This window comes from Lissotriton helveticus, chromosome 12 (genome assembly GCF_964261635.1).
Source record: "Lissotriton helveticus chromosome 12, aLisHel1.1, whole genome shotgun sequence".
NCBI classification, from domain to species: Eukaryota; Metazoa; Chordata; class Amphibia; order Caudata; family Salamandridae; genus Lissotriton; species Lissotriton helveticus.
In genome coordinates this window covers 868,278,055-868,297,961 of record NC_136073.1, presented here as the reverse complement: position 1 = coordinate 868,297,961, position 19,907 = coordinate 868,278,055, and the positions used below count along the sequence as shown (strand labels likewise).

At 46.5% G+C, this 19,907-nt stretch overlaps 2 protein-coding genes across 2 annotated transcripts in view; both read left to right on the top strand.

Annotated features, from left to right (window-relative positions):
• Nucleotides 1-9,659: 9,659 nt before the first annotated feature.
• LOC144799573 (arrestin domain-containing protein 2-like) lies at nt 9,660-18,083 on the top strand. The gene is made up of 8 exons (XM_078670944.1): nt 9,660-10,057; nt 11,033-11,099; nt 12,291-12,438; nt 13,388-13,490; nt 13,748-14,004; nt 15,402-15,564; nt 16,175-16,326; nt 16,929-18,083. Exons 1-8 carry the CDS (start codon nt 9,784-9,786, stop codon nt 16,968-16,970), a joined length of 1,206 nt encoding a protein of 401 aa, XP_078527070.1. The 5' UTR covers nt 9,660-9,783; the 3' UTR covers nt 16,971-18,083.
• LOC144799572 (arrestin domain-containing protein 2-like) overlaps nt 9,697-19,907 on the top strand; it is a 49,614-nt gene continuing 39,403 nt past the window's right edge. Inside the window, exon 1 of the mRNA XM_078670942.1 lies at nt 9,697-9,729. The gene's annotated coding sequence lies outside the window, so the exon portion shown is untranslated. The remainder of the gene's footprint in view (nt 9,730-19,907) is intronic.

Below are 19,907 nucleotides of genomic sequence, written 5' to 3'. Positions count from 1 at the left end.
CCGTGGTCGCTAATGGGTGCAGACATCTTGCTCGCATTGCTTATTTCCTGTTCCGGGTCGCATGACGTGTTCGCGATCGCAAACTCTCGCGGGATAGCGCGACCGGCTACCAACAATCCAACATCTTGTGGCGCACGTGAACGGATAGGAATACTCGTCTGTAAATGCAGGGACCAGGTAAGTCGCTACCGCGTGCCCGAGAACGCATTTTTAAAGCGCGAACAAGAAAATACTTCCGTTTCATGGCATATTGCGAAAGTTTTCACATTTTCGCTCTCTCCGCGAAAATGTCAAAATATCGCAAGCGGAACGGAATTTTGCGCCCACCCCTACCTATCAATGCACACAGCTATTGGCCTGGCAGTCATGGCTGAGCGTATTGTAAATCACTCAAAAAGCACCCAATTTCTATTTTTATCTTCATATAAAAATAAATGCAGGCAAGGAAATAAATGGTTTTCTGTCTATATTTATCTGTAAAAATCAGAAAAAACGGCAATCAGCGAGCCTTATCAATGATTAATAAATACTTCTCTATTCATATCTCAAATTCAAGGTTTATTTCACACTCTTCAGTTGGCTAGCCTTTGGTGCCAAACATCTTACAAAAAAATAAAACCTGCCCATGGTCAAACATTTCTGCGTCGAGAACAGATCTATAAAAGAGATGAGAAGTTACATAAGGCGAAGCGTGGAAAATTACAATTCTGCATTAGAATAAATGGAATTTCAAATAGAAAAACGTAATGCAGAGACGAGGAAAATTATAAAAAAGGAAAAGAACAATAAACAGAAGCAAAACTAAACATGGCATGAATGATTAAAAGTAATTTTCCGAGATGGGTGAGGGTTGAGGAATTGTTCATTATATGGACTTGTTTCTTTTGCTTACCATTTTGGCCAAGCATGCAAAATTATCCCAACCTGAGCAATCACATCGACCTTTCAATTTCAATCTTCCCAGTCGATTACAAGATTTCAAGAGAATATCGGGTCACCAGTTGACTCAATGTTAGCAGTCCCAGTACGCCCTAAGCAATGCCAAAACCAATGGATGACCAAGTACCGCTGCCCAAAATATTGTGGTTTCTTTGGCGCTGCAATGCCTTTACTCTAGTCACACACTCCACGCTGCCTTTTTATAGGTAAAGGGAGCAGATGATAAATTATTCTGGCGGTGTTGGGTCCTTCAGTGAGTAAAATCGATGCACAGTCTCTCTGAAGTATCTTGTTAGAAATGGAGTTCTCTTGTTGGCGATGGTTTGCACCTTTCTCCAAATAGAGACCCTTCCTTCTAGTATATACACTACTGCTCACCCGCTTGGTAGCTTGGCACGAGCAGTCAGGCTTCTCTCAGATGCAGTGTGCAAAGCATTTGCACATAACCAACCGTAATACAGTGAAAATACTACAAAAGGACACCACACCAGTTTTAGAAAAAGATCCAATATTGTATCTGTGTAACCAAGAACGATAAAAATCCACCATACAGTTTTTAGGAATATCAATAATAAAAAATAGACTTAAGATACAGTTCCTTGAAGTCGATAGCTCCGTCTGGGCTATCAAGGCTTTGTGAACAACAAATCCAAACAGTTCTGGCTGACTGCAGCATTGCAGGCCAGCTACGGTGTCGTGAAGACCCACAAAACAGTACCTTTAGAAATGCAGGGCGTCGGTGACCTCTCGTAGACCTCCGAAGAGCCGGCATCGCAGGCATCAGTCCTGTAGGTTAGCGTAGGATTCGTCCGGCCCTTGAGGTCACATGAGTTGCAGATCAAACTCCTTCTGGTTGAAGTCAAGAGCGCCGGTGTAGGGGCTGCGATGTGAAGTGTAGTGGTGCAGTATGCGGTGCCCTCAGGTCATGGCGCAGGCAACCGTTCAGTAACGGTCGTCCTCCGGCGCCAGTGAGTCCAAAGCTGCGGTGCAAGGTGATGCAGTTCTGGCAGGTCACCGTCCAAGCAGTTGCATCTTTGTTGCTGTGGTGCTGAAGTTGCCTGACGACTAGAGTCGATGGTGCCGGCAGGCAAAGTCTGCGTTGCGGGATGAGGGTGGTGCATCGTGTAACTTACGAGCAGTGCCTTCGATCTATGGTCCAAGCAGCAGTGTTGATTTCGGCATGGAGCATTGTCGTTGGGGATACCAGGACACCGTCGTGAAGGGAGGCGGTGTGGAGTGCAGTGACCACAGGTCGCGGTGCAAGCAGTAGCTCAGTGGCAGCATCAAGTGGCTATGCGAAGTGCTGCAGTACCCTCTGCGGTGCCTTCAGGACACGGAGCCGGAGGCGACATCGGTGACAGCATTGAGTTGCTTTTTTTTCTGTTGCAGCACCAAATACACAGTTCCCAGTGCTGGTAGCAGATGAACTGGAAGTCTTTGCTGTTCCTGAGACTTCTTGAACAGGGGTCAATTGCAACCTTAAGCCCTTGGAGAAACTCAAACAAAGAAGTTGCAGAAAATTCAGTCCATACCTTTTTCTCTGCCCGAGACAGAAGCAGCTACTGCAGGCCAACACAGCAGAGCACAAAGCAAGGTGGTAGTTCCTCCTCACAGCTTCTCCAGCTCTTCTTCTTGGCAGATTTCTGAGTCCAAAAGACTAGCCATGGGCGGAGTATATAAAGTGGCACACCGCAGAGTTTCACTGAGTAAAAAGAAAACCCCCCGTGGAACTCCGCTCCACCCCAGCCCCACCATTTTTTTTAAAGGGTAAAAACCCCACTTACCTTCTCTTCTCTATCTGCGGGCCGCCCTCCTCCTCGCCGCGGTGTCTGATGGCTCTCCTCCTCGCCGTCCTTCTTCTCCCCCTACGTTTTACACCTTGGGTGAACTGCTTGCTTCACCCAAGACGTAAAACGTAGGGGGAGAAGGAGGAGGACGGCGAGGAGGAGGGCAGCCCGCAGACAACAGAGAAGACAAGTTAAGTGTTTTTTAGGTTTCGACCTGGCGAGGGCACGAAGTGCCCCTCCCAGATCGAAAACTTTTGTCAATAGTATGGATGTTCGGACGGCCTCTGTTTGTCATTGGCTAGCTCCATAAATGGACGCTAGCCATTGGCAAACAGAGGCGTCCGTCATCCTTCGAGTCGACTCGTGGGCGTTCCTTGGATGTTTTTCTCATCCAGCCCCTTTGGACATGTCATGCAGCTGGGGGCGTGTTGTGTTTTTTTTTTTTGGGCCGCCTTTCATTTTATCATTTGCCCCGACCTCTGGTGAGTGCTTGCTGCTGTCCTGCCTTCCTCCGTGTCCCTCCTCCCGCCGTCCCCCCTCCCGCTCTCCCCCCTCCCGTTCTCCGTGTGGTCCTGCCTTCCTCCGTGTGCCCGTCCCCCCTCCCGCTCTCCGTGAGCCTGTCCCCCCTCCCCCTCCCGCTCTCCGTGAGCCTGTCCCCCCTCCCCCCTCCCGCTCTCCGTGAGCCTGTCTCCCCTCCCCCCTCCCGCTCTCCGTGAGCCTGTCCCCCCTCCCCCCTCCCGCTCTCCGTGAGCCTGTCCCCCCTCCCCCCTTCCGCTCTCCGTGAGCCTGTCCCCCCTCCCCCCTCCCGCTCTCCGTGTGCCCGCCCCCCTCCCACTGCAGTTGCCACTTCCTGTCCACACTCCAACTCGGAGAAGCGCACCAGGGACCGCGGGACCCGCTGCATATGAGGTAAGAGTGAGACATATACCAGGGCACAGTACTGGCTAAAGCGCCTCCATGGTGGAGTTTCCCTTTACTGCGCAGGGTAGTTAGCGAACTCCCCTGACGTTTTTGCACAGAACGCTGATGTTATGAAAGAGGGCGGGGGCTTATGTAAGGCACGCTTTGCAGGCTGCAGCCCCGGTGTCCTCGGTCCCCATGCACTCCACGGATACCGGTTTATTTGGGAACTTCTGCACCTTAAGACTGCATTTGCTTGCGAGGCGTGGGGACGTTTCCTTTCACTAAATAAGTCGGCATTTAAGTTTAGAATGTGTTTTTGTTGTTACGCAAGAAACTCCTGCGGGGCATTGTGCTTTGGGGATTGTGGGCGGCACCTTTGCTCACCTGGGGGAGCAGGTTTGGGAGTAAGATTAAGGGACATATTTTTTTTAGAGGTTTGATAAAGTTCAGCGGTTCATCTGGTGAATGACATGCTAATAGACGCTATTTTTATTTAACGTCCGTTTCTATGTTCTGTAAATAAGAGAGATTATTACCCACTTTAGTGGCCGTATTGTATTTTAAGCATTTATATAGCGCTTACTACTCTTATGTGGGGCACTTAATTGCCTGTCGAGATTGTTTAGTTGTGTATAACAAACTGCATGATGGGGGAGGGGCGGGACTTCACAGTTCATCCATCAAAGTGAGCTTCTTAAAACTGATAGCTAAGGTTTAAGTCAACAAAACGGGCATTCAAGAAATAAAATCAACCAAACCAGTTCTATCTGTTTGCCAATGCACCAAATATATTAAATTAACTACATGGAAGTTAGATGAAACATGCATGAAAGCGGTCAGACTTGTCCAGAGTTGTTTGTGTGTGCGACATGCGAGATATATATGATACATTTCAGTTAATTCCAAGATGCACAGACAAGCCCTGAGCAGCACCCTCGCTGTCTGAGCACGGCTCTCCGTTTTCTTGTTTGCTCTCTCGTAGTCTGTGCTAGGAGCCGTTCCACGCTGGATTGTTTGCAGTGCAGTTTTTTATCAAGGCCCCTGAGGTGAAATGCATATGCAGATTCCCTTGCAGGTGTTCATGTCATGTTTGCAGACCACATTCATGGGAAACCGGATGGAAGGGAAAGCTTGGAGCTGTGACTTGCGCTCAGTTTGTGCTTCTGGCTGGGGTACCTCGCCACAGCTGAGGGAAGGCGGGGCTTAGCAGGGTTCAGGTGGTGATGGCACTAAGAATGTGAGGGTCATGGGTTCAAATCCCCACACTGACAGATGAAGTCTTTCAAACTTCATTTCCTTTCAATGATAGACATGTTAAATACCGGTCTCTTACATGGCAGACAGGGCAGTCAGTAGAAGCAGAGGTCTCAGAGCATTTAAATCTACCTTTCCCAGTGTCTGCACCCCAAACCGCATCAAAAGTAACACGCTGCACATTCAGGGGGGAAAGGACAAGCAAGGCGAATGACATCTTTGCCTAATACCTTATTTAGAAGAAAATAGTAACCAACTATGTCCTGTTTATTTTTTGTGCTTTCAATCATTTATAAGAGGCAAGAATATCACGACTTAAGTCCCCAGGAACACTTGCTATGAAACTCTCATACCCCCTGTCTTGTCACTCATACGGAGTGGCAGTTCAGATCTGCATACCTAGAACTGGTCCTATGTTGATATATGTCCCTTCTCTGACTATGAGATATGAGAGCTGTGTGGGCTGTGTGGGCTGTGAGAGCTGTTGGCAATGTAAATAACAATGCCATTTATTTATAAGTAAAAAAAAATGAAATGTCATGAGCAATGTCAATAGCTCTAACTTTTCCAAAGGCGAAACCATTGCATTGTAAATGCTTGTTTAACCTTATTTGGGCCGTGGCACAGGGAGCTGAGGGACGTACTCCGCTCCGCCACAGAGTCGGAGTTTTGTCTCAACTTCGCATGCCCAGCGGAGTGCGGAGTTAGTAAAACTCTGCAAACTCCGCTGGCGGAGCAGAGTATGCCGCCAGGGGTTACAACAGAGTTCTCTGAAGCCTTTTATCTCTCTGAGACTTCTAACAGCTGGCATGGTGTACTTCAAGCCCTGGGAGAAAACTCTAACAGCAGGATGATGAATATACATCCCAGTCCTTTCTAACCCTGGGCGAAGGACTTCGCCAAGCCCACGGAGTGGGCGTAGTGTTGCCTACTTCGCCCTTTGCAAAGTAGGCGTAGCAGGCAACACTACGCCCACTCCGTGGGCGTAGCGAAGTTGCCCGCCTACCGCCTCCCTCCCGCCCTCCCCTACATACCTAACTTTTGTAAATTCAGAAATAAAAGTAAATAAAAGGCACTTACCTTGTCCGCTGCGTCCCGGGGCTCCCTCTGCTCGTTCGCGCCGCCGTCGCCGCCATCTTGGATACCAATGCACAGGCGCGGCCGCCCGCGCATGCGCATTTCTCGCTAACGAGCAGAGGGAGCCCCGGGACGCAGCGGACAAGGTAAGTGCCTTTTATTTACTTTTATTTCTGAATTTACAAAAATTAGGTATGTAGGGGAGGGGGGCAGGCGGCGCGTAGTGGGGCTACGCGAAGTGCTTAGGTGGGCGTAGTTTCTCGCCCACTTTGCGTAGCTTCGCGTAGCCCCACTACGCATACTACGCCCAGGGTTAGTCTTTTCCCCCCTTCCCAAGAGAGAATCAGCAAGCAGCAGGCCAACACAACAGAGCACACAGCAAAGTGGTGGTTCCCCCCGACAGCTTTTCGAGCCCTTCTTCCTGGCAGGTTCCTTAGTTCATTAGTAATCTAAAGTTATGGGGTCTGAGCCCCACTATCTATACCATATTTTCCTTTCTTCTTTTGTGGCGCAAGTTTCTCAGTTCAGTCCAAACCAGTTCTGTCCGCTCTGGCCCAGCCTCCCTGCAGCAGGTGAGAACACCATTGTGCAAGGGAGACCAACCAGGCCTGTTTAGATGAAAGGAAATCTCCTCCCACTACTCTGAATGCAGTCCAGAGCTATTCAGCCCAGCCTTGACTCACCCAGGAAAGGCAGGACGCACCTTGACCCCCCCCCGTCCCCGTGGCGGTCTACAGTGAATGCAAAAAAAGGTTTGGGAGGTACCCTAGTACTGGGAAAAGGGATGGGTCTAGATAATGAAACAAACACACAGTTCCCTTCTCCTTCTACTCTGAGGACATGAGGATTGGATCCTCTAATTAGATTAGTTAGTTTGATAAAACCCGGCCAAACACTAGAATATAATGAGACAAGATTTAGCAGGTTGCCTAATTTACAGACAAATATATAAAATCATATATAAAATAATGAATTTCCAATTAAACATATAGATTCAAAGGAATGTATTATCAATTATATTTTATTCAAAAAACATGTTTGATACAATTAATATTGACAAAGTTAAAAAACATATTAAAATCATATGCTCAACATGTTTTAATACTAATTGTATAAAACATGTTTTTGAATAAAATATAATTGATAGTACATTCCTTTGAATCTATATGTTTAATTGGAAATTCATTATTTTATGTATGATTTTATATATTTGCCTGTAAACTTAGCAACCTGGTAAATGTTGTCTTATTATATTCTAGTGTATGGCCCTGTTTAATCAAACTAACTAATCTAATTAGAGGATCCAATCCTCTTGTTCGCAGAGTAGAAGAAGAAGGGAACTTTGTGTTTGTTTCAGTGTCTACAGTGAATGTACATCCCCAGCCGCTGTCACTTCAAAGTCAGGCAGGCAATCCACAACCCAGCAGAGGCACACAGAATGGCTAAGCAAGGAAATATCTAATTTCTAAAAGTGGTATTTTCAAACACAGACCATAAAAATCATCTTTTCTTAAAGATGCATTTCTACATTCAGAGTTCAGGCATACTAAAGAAACTCAATTTCTCTATCTCATACCAATGGGAAGGTATACTTATAAGATTTTATAAGTAAACTCCTATTCCATCCTATGGGGCAGATAGCCTTTCCATAGTGAAAAATGAAATACACTATATTTCAGTATCAGGACATGTCACACACACTTGTACATGTCCTACCTCTCACACACACTGTAACCTGACCACAGGGGTACATTTGACCTACCTTAGGGGTGACTCACATGTAGGGGGCCTGGCAAGTGGGTGCCCTTGCCAGATTGACCAGGCAGTCACAAACTGCGCACAGACTCTGCAGTGGCAGGTGTGAGATACCTTTTCAGGACTACTCACATGGGTGGCACAATCAGTGCTGCAGGCCCACTGGTAGCATTTGATTTACAGGCCCTGGCACACTTAGTGCACTTTACTAGGCACTCACCAGCCAATAAAACATGCCAATCATGGAAACACCAATCTATAACATAATTTACATGGGGAGCATATGTACTTTAGCCCTGAACAGCAGTGATAAAGTGTCCAGAGTTCTAAAAACCAACACAAACAGGAGGGCAAAAAGTCTGGGGGTAAACACGCTGAAAAAGCAAAGTCTAACTCGTCTTCTGAAGAAACGAGTCCTTAAAATGCAAATTCTTGGGATGTGGCGCGTGATCCATGTTCATCACCTGGTGCAGGGGTGCCTGGGACCAGTTTTGGTATCCGCCCTGGCAATCGCTTGCCTCAGTGTCCATTTAAGGCTGTTGTGTGCACTTGAGGCTGGACCACAGGGGCATCCTTCATATGAGCGGATGCAAAAAACCTCATAAAAAGGACTAAGCATGAAAGCGAACCCAAGCAGGGTAGGGACACTGACCAACAGCAAAGACTGCGCAGGAGTCTAGATTGCGGCACTACTGACAATATGTACAAATAAACTTACCTGAAAGACGAAGCCTGTTTCAGGGGGCAAGTCTGTTCTGCAAAGGGGATTGCTGTGTTGGCTGTGGAGGTGGAGGCATCTATAGGGCGTTCCCCCAGGATCCATGCCTTGCTGATTGGTCTACCACGACTGCCCTAGAGACCTCTCACCTGTACAGGTCTCAGGTGTGTGTCCAGTCATGGGACATCCTGACGTGCTCCATGCAAACTCAGGCGTGCACGGCCGCAGCTGCACCCCAGTCCATGCCTCACTTGCCCGCGCATCGCAAAGTCTGCGCCGCACCTGCCACGTCTTCATTAGAAAAGACACCTTACGTCAGGATTAGGGTTTTGTTCAATACCTGGGTCTACATTTGGTGGATTTGTGTCTGCTTTTGTCATGAAATTGGTTCTGAAAATCACAATTCCGTCCCACGCTTTCATCCTTCTTGTCCTGGTTTTGTCCCTCCCACTCCCTCTCTTTAATTCATTTCTGCTTCCTTTCCTTCATTCCTTCTGTCCATCTTCTACCCCTCGGGCATACCCTTTCTGCCCTACACGCTGTCCTCTATTTCAGCCTCCCTCCCCCTAAATCCCATCCCTTCCTTTCACCTTTCTTCCCCCTCCTCTTTTCCCTTCCCTCGTGCTTCCCTTTCTTCTTCCTTCTCCCTTTACTCCAAAACCCTACCTTTTCCTCTCCCTTACCTTTTTCCTTCCTTCTCCACTCCTTTCCCCCCTCCCTTGCTTCCTTCCTCTTTGTTTCCTAACCTTTATTCCCCCTTGCACTGGTATCACCAACCCATACATTAAAAGCTGGGTACCTATAGAATAAATGTTCTGTACTACCTTGGGGTGCTATTTTCAGCCTCACTAAGGAAAGGCACAGCGTGTGAAGAATGTTTGTTTACAAATTGGATTACTAAGACATTAAGGCTTTGTCTGCAGGTGAGAATAGCGTGTCACCAAAACCAGGTCACGTCACTTCGTCGAGGACACTCGATACGTGCAGCAATTAGCACTAGTCGTGTCTTCATCCACCCCGGGCCAGGTAACCTCGGCCCTCCCTCGCTGGTACTGCACGTCCGCAGAGAAGGAGATGGGAATACCAGTCCTTCCGCCGCCCAGTTTTTCGTTCGAGTGATTCCATGAAGTGCCTCGCCTGTACATTGCTGTGCTAGCTAATTCATAGAAAGAGCCCCACCCTGGCAGTCCCTCCCCCTCTCCTGGCAGCTCCTCCCTCCCTCCCTCCAGTATAAATAGCCGGGCTGCCGTCACCTGCCTCAGCGCGCAGTCTTCCTACAGAGGGATCCTGCAACTTGCTGCTGCCCGCCCACAAGGCTTAAACAAAGAGCTTGAGCTCCGCGCCGCCGACATGATCTTCGACAAGGTGAAGCAGTTCGTGCTGAGCCTGGACGGGCCGGAGCTGGGCTCCCCGCCTGTCTTCAGCAGCGGGGACACCGTGACGGGCCGGGTGCTGCTGGAGCTGGTAGCCGAGACTAAGGTGGAGTCCATCAAACTGCACGCCCAGGGCCTGGCCCGGGTCCACTGGAGTGAGTCGCACGGCACCAACTCCAACACGGTCTACAGCCAGAACCACAGTGACGAGGTGGTGTACCTGGACCACCAGGAGGCGCTGCTGCTGACAGGTGAGATTGGGGATGCCTGCCGTAAAAGAGTGGAGCGGGGCACAATGATGTGGTCCCCTGTAGAATGTGTTGAGGGGCCCCCCTAGCTCGTCTATATCTCGGAGATATTCATTGGCATTGGACTGAATGGGGTGCATTCGGGGTAATAGGATTTGGCGAGGATCACACAGTTTGGCCGAGAGCAGCCGCCGAGATTAGTACAGCTAGCATCACTTCCTCCGGCTCGAATGCCCTCCCCATGCCAGCCAGGGTTATATTTCCACTGCTTGGCCGCGTGTAAACTTGGAGCTCGCTTCCTGCCATGCTCTGCGCTCCCCGCCTCAGCCCTACATATTTCAAGGAGCTAATGTTCCCTGAAGCTGCTGCGTCATGGGAGCAGGGCTGAGTCATTTTCTAGGAAGCGGCATGGACGGATCTATTTTCTGCATCACGGGCTCTTGGTCAACACGGCCACATGCCAGCCGGACAGACAGACACCCGTGATGCAAGGAAAGCGAGCTTCAACGCGCGTGCCTTCCTGCAGCGCCTAGAGTTCACACGCACGATGGTGCAGCGTTAGGCGCTGCCAAAAAGCAGTGCACAACTGGTATCTGTTCACTAGATGGACTTTTTCAGGGCAGTCAGGAGCAAAGGCTTTATATTTTTACTGCATGTCATCGCTAAAGACTAAAGGTGGCCCAGTGAAATCTGCTTGTCGACCCCTTGATGCAAGTCACTGGCTCAAGGCCCAACGGGGCTCCTCAGCCTTTCATCTTTCAGAGGTCGATAAGAGGAGTGTACCAAGCAGCTGGGTATAAAACGCACACGATCAACACTTATTTTTCATAGTCAAAGCAGCAGGAGTTCATCGTTTGCCTATCACCTGGTGCCCTGGGATTTAAAGTCCACTATTAGGAAAACGCCGTCTTTATTACTTCTTTTCTTTGTGACAGCCGAGCATGAATTTATAGCGCCTTGGTTTTTTTTCTTTTTCAGACGGCGAAGCCCCCACGGTTCTGCAGCCAGGAACACACGAGTTCCCCTTCAGCTTCGAGTTGCCAGAGTAAGTTACTTGTTGTGACTTCTGATGGTGTATGATGGAGGGGAGGGGTGACGTCATACAAAACCATGCAGCAACTTCCCCGCCCCCTCCCCCGACTGTGATGAAGTGTCCACGAGGCTCTGCTATTTCACCGATATAAATGGACTTTAAGCTGAAGGGGCGCCCCCTGAGGGGTGGGACTGGAGCCCGAATCACCCCCTGGCGGGGTGTAGTGAAGGGGAGCGGGGGTGGGCGTTGGGGGAAGGGCGCCCCCTCTTAGCACCTTTAAGTATCTTCTGCACACAGTGGTTGTGTACCACCAGGTCACAGGTGAGCTCTCCTGAAGCTGAGAGACATCCTGCCAAGACCTGCAACGAATAACTGGGCAAGTGTATTTCTAGTAATACGCCTCTTGGGCCTGTGATAAAGTGACCCTTCGGCCAAACATGCAGACAGCGCAATAGCGAAATCGCTCAGTAAAAAATAAAAAACATATATATATATATATATACACACACACACACATATACACACACATATATACACACACATATATATACACATACATACATACATACATATACACATACATATATACATACACATACATATATACATACACATACATACATACATATATATACACATACATACATATATACATACACATACATACATATAGACATACACATACATATATACATACACATACATATATACATACACATACATACATATATACATACACATACATACATATATACATACACATACATACATATATACATACACATACATATATACATACATATATACATACACATACATACATACATACACATACATATATACATACACATACATACATATATACATACACATACATACATACACATACATATATACATACACATACATACATATATACATACACATACATACATATATACATACACATACATACATATATACATACACATACATACATATATACATACACATACATACATATATACATACACATACATGCATATATACATACACATACATGCATATATACATACACATAAATACATATATACATACACATACATACATGTATACATACACACACACATTATATATATATATATATATATATTTGTTATCCTTTATAACTAGTGCCTGCAACCAGAATCTGACAGCCATGCTTTTCTCCTTCTCCTCCTACAGGAACGCGGTGACGTCATTCGAAGGGAAGCACGGCAGCGTGCACTACTGGGTGAAAGCCAAGCTGCACCGGCCCTGGGCCCCCGTCAGGAAGGCCAAGGTGGACCTCACCGTCATCCACCCCATTGACGTCAACACGCCCGCCCTGCTGGTGAGTCTGGGGGCGACCCTCGGCGGTGGGGGGCCTCACCAAGGCAGATGTGTATTGACAAGCCCCAATAGCTAGCAAGCTGCCCAGCTTCCCATCTGGTGGACCCAGATTGTTGATTTTAAAATGATTATGCAAATCCCAATAACGGTGCTAGCTCCTACCTGCTAAGAATGTGCTTCTAGCTGCTAGAAATGCTAAAAGCCAATCTCTGCGCCGCCCGCCATAATACACCCTCTGAGCAGCACCATTTCCAGTCAGTTGCCTCCTGTGGAAAGATCACACCTGAGTCCAAATTTGAACCCTGACACTTTATGACATTGAGTGATTTTGGACTAACCAGCGATTCTGTTCCGTATTCCCTATGTAGAAAAATATGATATCACTTAAAACATGTTTACGAGAGTAGTAAGCTAAACCCCCCAAATATATATAAACAATAAGGCCCTTCTAGGTACCCATGCATTTGAAAAAGGGAAAAAAATAATGACCAATTTTGGATAGCAAAAAAAAAAACAAGAAAATATATTGTAAACTTGCCAGGTTAATTACATTTGGTTAATTTGAGCATAAGTCCCAGTGCTTAGTGAAGGTGGTAACACATGATATGGACACAATAGAGCTTGCCCCTTAAGCAAAATCGATATATAAGGAGCAAACATGATTTCAGGCTGAGGACTTTAAGGAGACGATGAAAATCAGACCAGAAAAAAGTGTCTTGGCCACTTCTAGCTTGTTGGCGTTTCGATCTGTGAGAACACGCCTGGGGCCTGCATCAGGTCCTTAAAAAAGGGCCAAGTGGAATTATTCTGTCATTGTTTAAGCTTTGGATGAGAAAGGCCTCTTTATCCATTTTTCGTTGGTTCTCGTCGCCAATTCTATACATTGAGTGTGAGCTGATTGGTCAAAGTGCATGATGTGATGCTTAATTGTTATTTTTCGTCCTGTGTAGGCCCCGCAGAGAGTTACCAAGGAGAAGAAAGCCCACACCTGGTATTGCAACCTCGGCCAGGTCTACCTCACTGTCAAGATTGACCATAAAGGCTACACCCCAGGTAACTTGAAGCACCAACTTACCTAAATCCCACCAGTAATGTGCATGGTTTTTAGAGACTTGTATAATACCTTGTTTGCAGTGCCTTCCACAGCAGGGAAAAACACAAACAATATTTGCTCCTTTTCCATGATCTGGATGTAGACTAAATAGTAAAAAAATACTTTGCTTCATTTCTGCCTGTGGAACATCTATATTTAGTTGAATTTTCCATATTGCTGCATATATTGAAACAGAAGCTTTCTCTTCTCCTCCCAGGTGAAGACATTGTGATCTTCGCGGACATCGACAACGCCACGTCCAAGGCGGTGGTGCCCAAGGCGGCCATTATCCAGACGCAGACCTTTGCCGCCAGAGGAATTACCAAGCAGAAGGTGGCCATGGTGGCCACTTTGACGGGTGAGGCAGTGCCCCCCAGAAAGAGGGAGACGTGGCAAGGAAGAACGCTGAAGGTCCCGCCCCTCTGCCCGTCCATCGCGCAATGCCGGATCATCCGCGTGGAGTACGCGCTAAAGGTGAGTCTGGGATTAGCATCTCGACTTAGAAAGGTTGAACACAGGTATATATTAGTCTGATTCACATATGGGTAGCTGTGATGGATGTATTGATATTTAAACTTTGGGTGAGCGTAAGTATCTTATTGATGACTGTAGTCAACAAGTGTAGTAAAGTTGCTCCGTAAATATGTTTCTTGGATATTCGGTCCGCTGAAATATAAATCCCATAGGATTTTATGAGATTTATATTTCGGCGGATTGGATATCTGTCACTGTTGTGCCGGATTAACCCGTCCGTCGAAATCTAAATCAGGCCCTTGGTCTAAAATAAATTGACTGTGTTCTAGCATGCAAAGGATATACATTGTCCTTCAAACTCCACTACACCAGGAAAATCCAAGCGAAGTGTTTTGGGGCAAGTAGCAGTTGGTGAGGGAAATCTTGCAGAAATAATTGTGGGAACACCGATGGGATACTCCGTCAACGCATTACATATATCCCGTCCACCATCGATAGGCTTTAACGGGATTGTAGTACAGCGGATAGCGTATCCAGCAAGTTGCTATGAGTAGCCCCTACGGCAAACTCCAAATAAGGCCCTTCAATTCGCAGAGTTGTAATTTATATTTTGAAGCTTATTTTACTTTGGTATGTTATGTTATGGAGATTTGTAGAGCGCCCGATCACCCAGCAGGGTATCCTGGCGCTGACCAGGTATGCGTCTAGGCACACCTGGGGTCTAGTGAGACAACTTACATCGTCAGGTCTTCAGTTTCTTGCGGAATTCAAGAAGTGAGGAGGAGTCTCTTATGTGTAGCTATTAGAATTACACCAGGAATTTGGGTAATCAAATACGGATTACCCATCTTCAATTGTGTCGTACATTAGCGTGTATTGGTCATTTTAAAGGGAATTTCAGCCATTTTAAAAGCATGAACTTCCCCTTTCTCCCGTTTCTTCTCACTTCCTCCGCGGCCTTTCTGGTGTTACCACCAGGCCAGCCCAGATTATGATTTCAATAAAGTTTCGTCACTGTGTTAGAGGCCGCCCTTGTTATAGAGCCGCACCCATCACATTGCACTTTACGTTTCATGCCCGGGGCGGGCTCAGCGCGTGCAAGCCGGCACGAACGCATGTGCCAAGGACGGTAACACAAGTCCTCGCTTGCAAGTGTGTGCTTCAAAACAACGGCTGCCTGGTCTCCCTGACCACAGCTGCTTAATAGATGTGTATTGACTCCTAATGTTAGGAACAGAATGTGAAGGTCAGAATTAAAGGGAGGGTTTGACAATTTAAGGGTTTTTCTATTGAAAATTTGCCAAAATGTTGCTGTGGATGAGTGCAGTGAGTGAGTATGTATTTTAAGTTGCATCTTGTAAAGGTTGTTTTTGTCCCTATCTTGTTTTTTTGTGAAGGTTTACGTTGAAATTCCGAGTTCGTCAATGCTGTTCTTGCAGCTACCGCTGGTGATTGGAACCATCCCTTTGCGTCCCTTCGGGAGTCGGTCGTCCAGCATCGACAGCCAGTACTCCGTCAATCTGGAATGGCTCCGTACGACCATCCCCGAGCAGCCTGAGCGTAAGTATCTTATTGATGACTGTAGTTAACAAGTGTAGTAAAGTTGCTCAGTAAATATGTTTCTTGGATAGTCGGTCCGCTGAAATATAAATCCCATAGGATATAATGGGATTTAGATTTCGGCGGATTGGGTATCCGTCACTGTTGTGCCGGATTAACCCGTTCGCCGAAATCTAAATCAGGCCCTTGGTCTAAAATAACTTGACTGTGTTCTAGCATGCAAAGGATACAAATTGTCCTTCAAAGCTCCACTATACCAGGAAAATCCTAGTGAAGTGTTTTGGGGTGGTTGGTGAGGGAAATCTTGCAGAAATAGTTGTGGGACCACCGAGTCCTGTGGTTGTTCCCCATTTCAAAGGTCTAAGCTTGAGAAAAAAAAAAAAAAACCTTGGGAATTTCACCACTTGGAAAAGTCATAATGACCTTAACTTGTTGAGTTTTCCGTAGTAGTTGTGTAGCTTCTCGTAGACAAAGAAACAAGATTGCGTTCTAGATCGCTCTTAAAGGAAAACGATCTTGTTGCTCTCGATGAGTTTTGTAGTGTTAGTGTCTGCTGTCTAAGGGCCAAACGTAAACTCCTCATCTAACTAATGGATCTTTTTACTTTCAGCTCCTCCGGAATACTCCAACATTGGGTTTGACGAAGACTGGGAGTACGGCATGTCCCCGCCACTCAATAGAGACTTCAGCGGTGTCCTGGAGGGGCCGTTCTATACCTACATTCAAGAATTCCGGAACCGCCCGCCTCCGCTTTACTCCGAGGTGAGCACCGCTCTCTACACCCCTATTACAGACCCCATAATTCACCTTAAAATCCACAACCCATTGGGTCATTCTTCTGTGGTCCACCCAACACCAAGCCTTAAAGTTGTCTTTAAAACTCTTCTAAGAGGTGGTTCTTGAATGTCAGGACTAAGAGTTGTGAGGAAAGGTCTGAGGAACCGCGATACCCGAGAGAAAGGGGTACAGAGCAAGGAATGGTGGACTGTGGGTGGATACAATGGGTAAACCGGGCAAAGATTGGTGAACCCACAGAGATGGGCCGAATAGGTATGGATTCAATAGTCGGGCCATAGAGAAAGGGCATGAGAGGGGTATCGAACGCTCAACATGAAGTAAGAAATACCCTAATCTTTTCATCGTCGCGCAAGTACGGGCAGTCCTCGTATGACACACAACAGATTCCAAAATTTAGAGATTTCAGGGTCTTGCTTTAATCCTCACATTTCTTTTCGAGACAAGACTATTTAGTAAAAACACAACTCTTCTATACACCCATGATCTTTGTGAATCAATGTCTATGTCATGATGGCCAACAGGACCTAGTTGAGTTGTGCTAACCTTCTCCTTGTGTTCTTCCTCAGGTGGACCCTCACCCAGTCGACCGCCTGAGCCCCGCCACCTGAGCAGCCGAAGACGCAACTGAAAAATGTTGTCGTGGTAGATCGAAAAAGCCCTGTTGGGCGCGAAGATGGTGCTTGACCACAGGACGTAGCACAACTGCCAACATTCAGTGTCGGAGGAGTGGGCAAGGATCACCCAGTTGTGTCGCAGCCCTACTTGTGGCCGACTCGCTCTACTGCTTCATGGGAGTGCACATTATACAAGGCGCTTGGATCTTAAACAAACTTTGCTGCTACAAGTCGCCGGCTTCAGGAGAAGCGCGGTGCCGTACGAAGAAAAATGCGGACTGAAGAACTGGACGTCGTAAAAGTCCAGTAGTACATGCCCAACAAGGTGTGTGGGACCCTTCAAAAGGAGCAGGCGTGAGAGGAGGAACCTCCTAGGAAAAGAGGAGGTCGTGGAACCTCTAACAAGAACAATTGTGACATTTTGAAGCAGAATTGGTACAAACCAGCTTAATTTTCTGTTCTCTCGCATAGGAGAGGCAGTCTAAGACTGGAAGGCACCAGTGAGCCACACAGGCACAAACATCCTTTTCAGAAATTAGTTAAAAAAATACAGAACCTTGAATTCAGATGTTTATCAGTGCGTCACTTGCAGTCGCACGTGGGGCATCCGCATGGCGCACACCGTCCAGTTGTGGGCTGGCCCTGCGTAAAGACACACATAATGGTGTTGTGTATGTACCACTGCCATATTGTAGCAGCGCCAAGCGTGTGTAGTAAAGTTACTTGGACAGAGTTGTGCAGCTCTATACTAATGCGCTGTATGTGACGCATAGTAAGGCTCTGTGGATCAAGTGTAGTGCAGAAGGGAAGGGGTCTGTCCCTTTTAGGTAAAGGATGTCTGACCGGTGTCGCTCTGCAAAAGTGAAAATGTAAATGTTCCCTGCCAACGTTTGTGGACGAAACTTGGAATGCTCTGCTTGATGTAAACCTTGCATATACATTAACTTAGTCATCCACTAAAGCGTCTGTGTGTTTTGCTTTACAGAGTATTTCACTATGCGGCTGTTTAATCATTTTACTTGTAAACAGGGCTCATGTCAAACTTGGTTCGAAACATTTAACAAGACAACGAAGTGTCCTGAATAAAATTTTAACATTACAAATACATTTTCGTTTTTGATTGCACATAATTACATGGACTGGTGTGTGCAGGCTACAAATGTGTCTAATCTATACTCGGAATATATACACATCAGAATCAAATCTCTCTTTTCTATCACTGAAGAAGGGTTATCTGCCCCTTCTAGTGTGATAGCTTAGCGGGTTAGTGTGTTTGTTGCGGAGATCTGTGTTTAATCCACAGGCCACAGGATTAATTGCTGGCTGGGATGGCTGCGCCTTTCATCCTTCAGAGGCCTCTGCAATAAGTAGCAATCCTTTGTGATAGCAAGACTTCCAAACTTTGGGAAGCGCATAGATTCTCTGAAAAAGTACTAGGCGCTTTGGGAGTAAGCACGTTATTGTCTGGCCTGTTACCACCAAAAGTACTAGAGAACAGTGAAGTGTCTCTGGTGTGTCAAAGCTTGAACATAAAACGTTAAAACAATGTTGCATCCCTTAAGGGGCCAAGAGTGGGGCTCCTAAAACGTTTGTGCAATGAAAGTCAAAGCAGCCGACGTGTTATTTTTCAGGCAACGCGTTGCACTGTCTGACTGTTTAAAAAAAAAAAATTATAATTATGATCAGTCCTGCTGTTTCACGCTTAGCTGTAATATTATGTCTCAATTGCTCATTTTATGATCTAGAAAATAAGGGTTTTATAAACCAGCACTTTGAGTCATATCTTACCTGGAGGTGGATGTGATGACGCAAGCACGTGCCACACCCACCCCAACTGCCAGTTTTACTGACTACTTTCTTGCCACACGGCCCTCAGGCTCTGCAGATCCAGCCTGTTTTACCTGCACCTTTTCGCCTTATCTGTGTTGTAAGCCGATTTTAATTTGCTCTCTTCTCCCCACCCTTTGACCTGGGGCGTCCGACACATTCACTCCACTTGCTCTACACAATAAAGAACACTTTCCCAGTTTCATTCTACACCCTCATGGCAGCCATGCATTCCCAACTAAAAGTGGTTGAGTCTTGTGTCGTGATTGTCTCCTGTTATGTGAGTGTGCCTGTCTCGTCATCCAGCAGTCATGGCTGGGGTCGTGGCCTCGGATCATTTGATTTCTGAGATATTTTGTTGCTAGTGTGCACCCTAAATATTAAACCCACAATATCAGTGGAACAGAATATTGACAAAAGAAAAATATTTTAAAGAAAATATATGTGTCAGCTGGTAAGTACATCTAGATTTTCTACTCCCAACTCAACATATATGTACCTAGAAGGTACATATATCTTCAGGGTAGGTAGATGTGGCATTAGGAGGAGTAAATCTATACTTCCTTTATGTGCACTTACTTCTCGATATCTTGGCCTTTTGAAATTTTCGCCTCTGTATTCTTGTACTGTGATACTGTTGGTGTGGAAATTCAGTAGTACAACCCGGACTGCGCCATACTGCCATTGCATTTATTGATATGCGATGGCTGGGAAAAATAGACAAAATAATGCATACACTTTTTCGAAATAAATACAATCCTTGCTATGAGGCATCCTAATTGAACACAAAACTCTAGGTGAGGCCGCCAAAACGGGGTACATTATCCATTATGAGGCCTCCAGAAACATGTACCTTGATTCCTATGAGTGCTACCGAATGAGATACCCTCGTCTGATATCTATGGAACAGGACACATTCGTCCATACGGGGCCTTAATAATTGACACAATATTTTAGATGTAACCCTTCCCCAGAAATAGACACAAAGCTCAGTATGTGTTGTTTAGAATTGGGCACAATTCTCCAGAAAAGGGAAACAAATCAGGACGCAATGCTGCAAAAGTGTCTTCCAGAACTGGACGGCATCTTCCAAGTGAGGTTTCC

Excerpts from the sequence above, each read along its gene's own strand:
- LOC144799573 (XM_078670944.1), top strand. The coding sequence starts at position 9,784 with ATGATCTTCGACAAGGTGAAGCAGTTCGTGCTGAGCCTGGACGGGCCG. Across the intron at positions 15,565-16,174 it reads CATCCCCGAGCAGCCTGAGC|CTCCTCCGGAATACTCCAAC; the intron begins GTAAGTATCTTA and ends TTTTACTTTCAG. Across the intron at positions 16,327-16,928 it reads CGCCTCCGCTTTACTCCGAG|GTGGACCCTCACCCAGTCGA; the intron begins GTGAGCACCGCT and ends GTTCTTCCTCAG.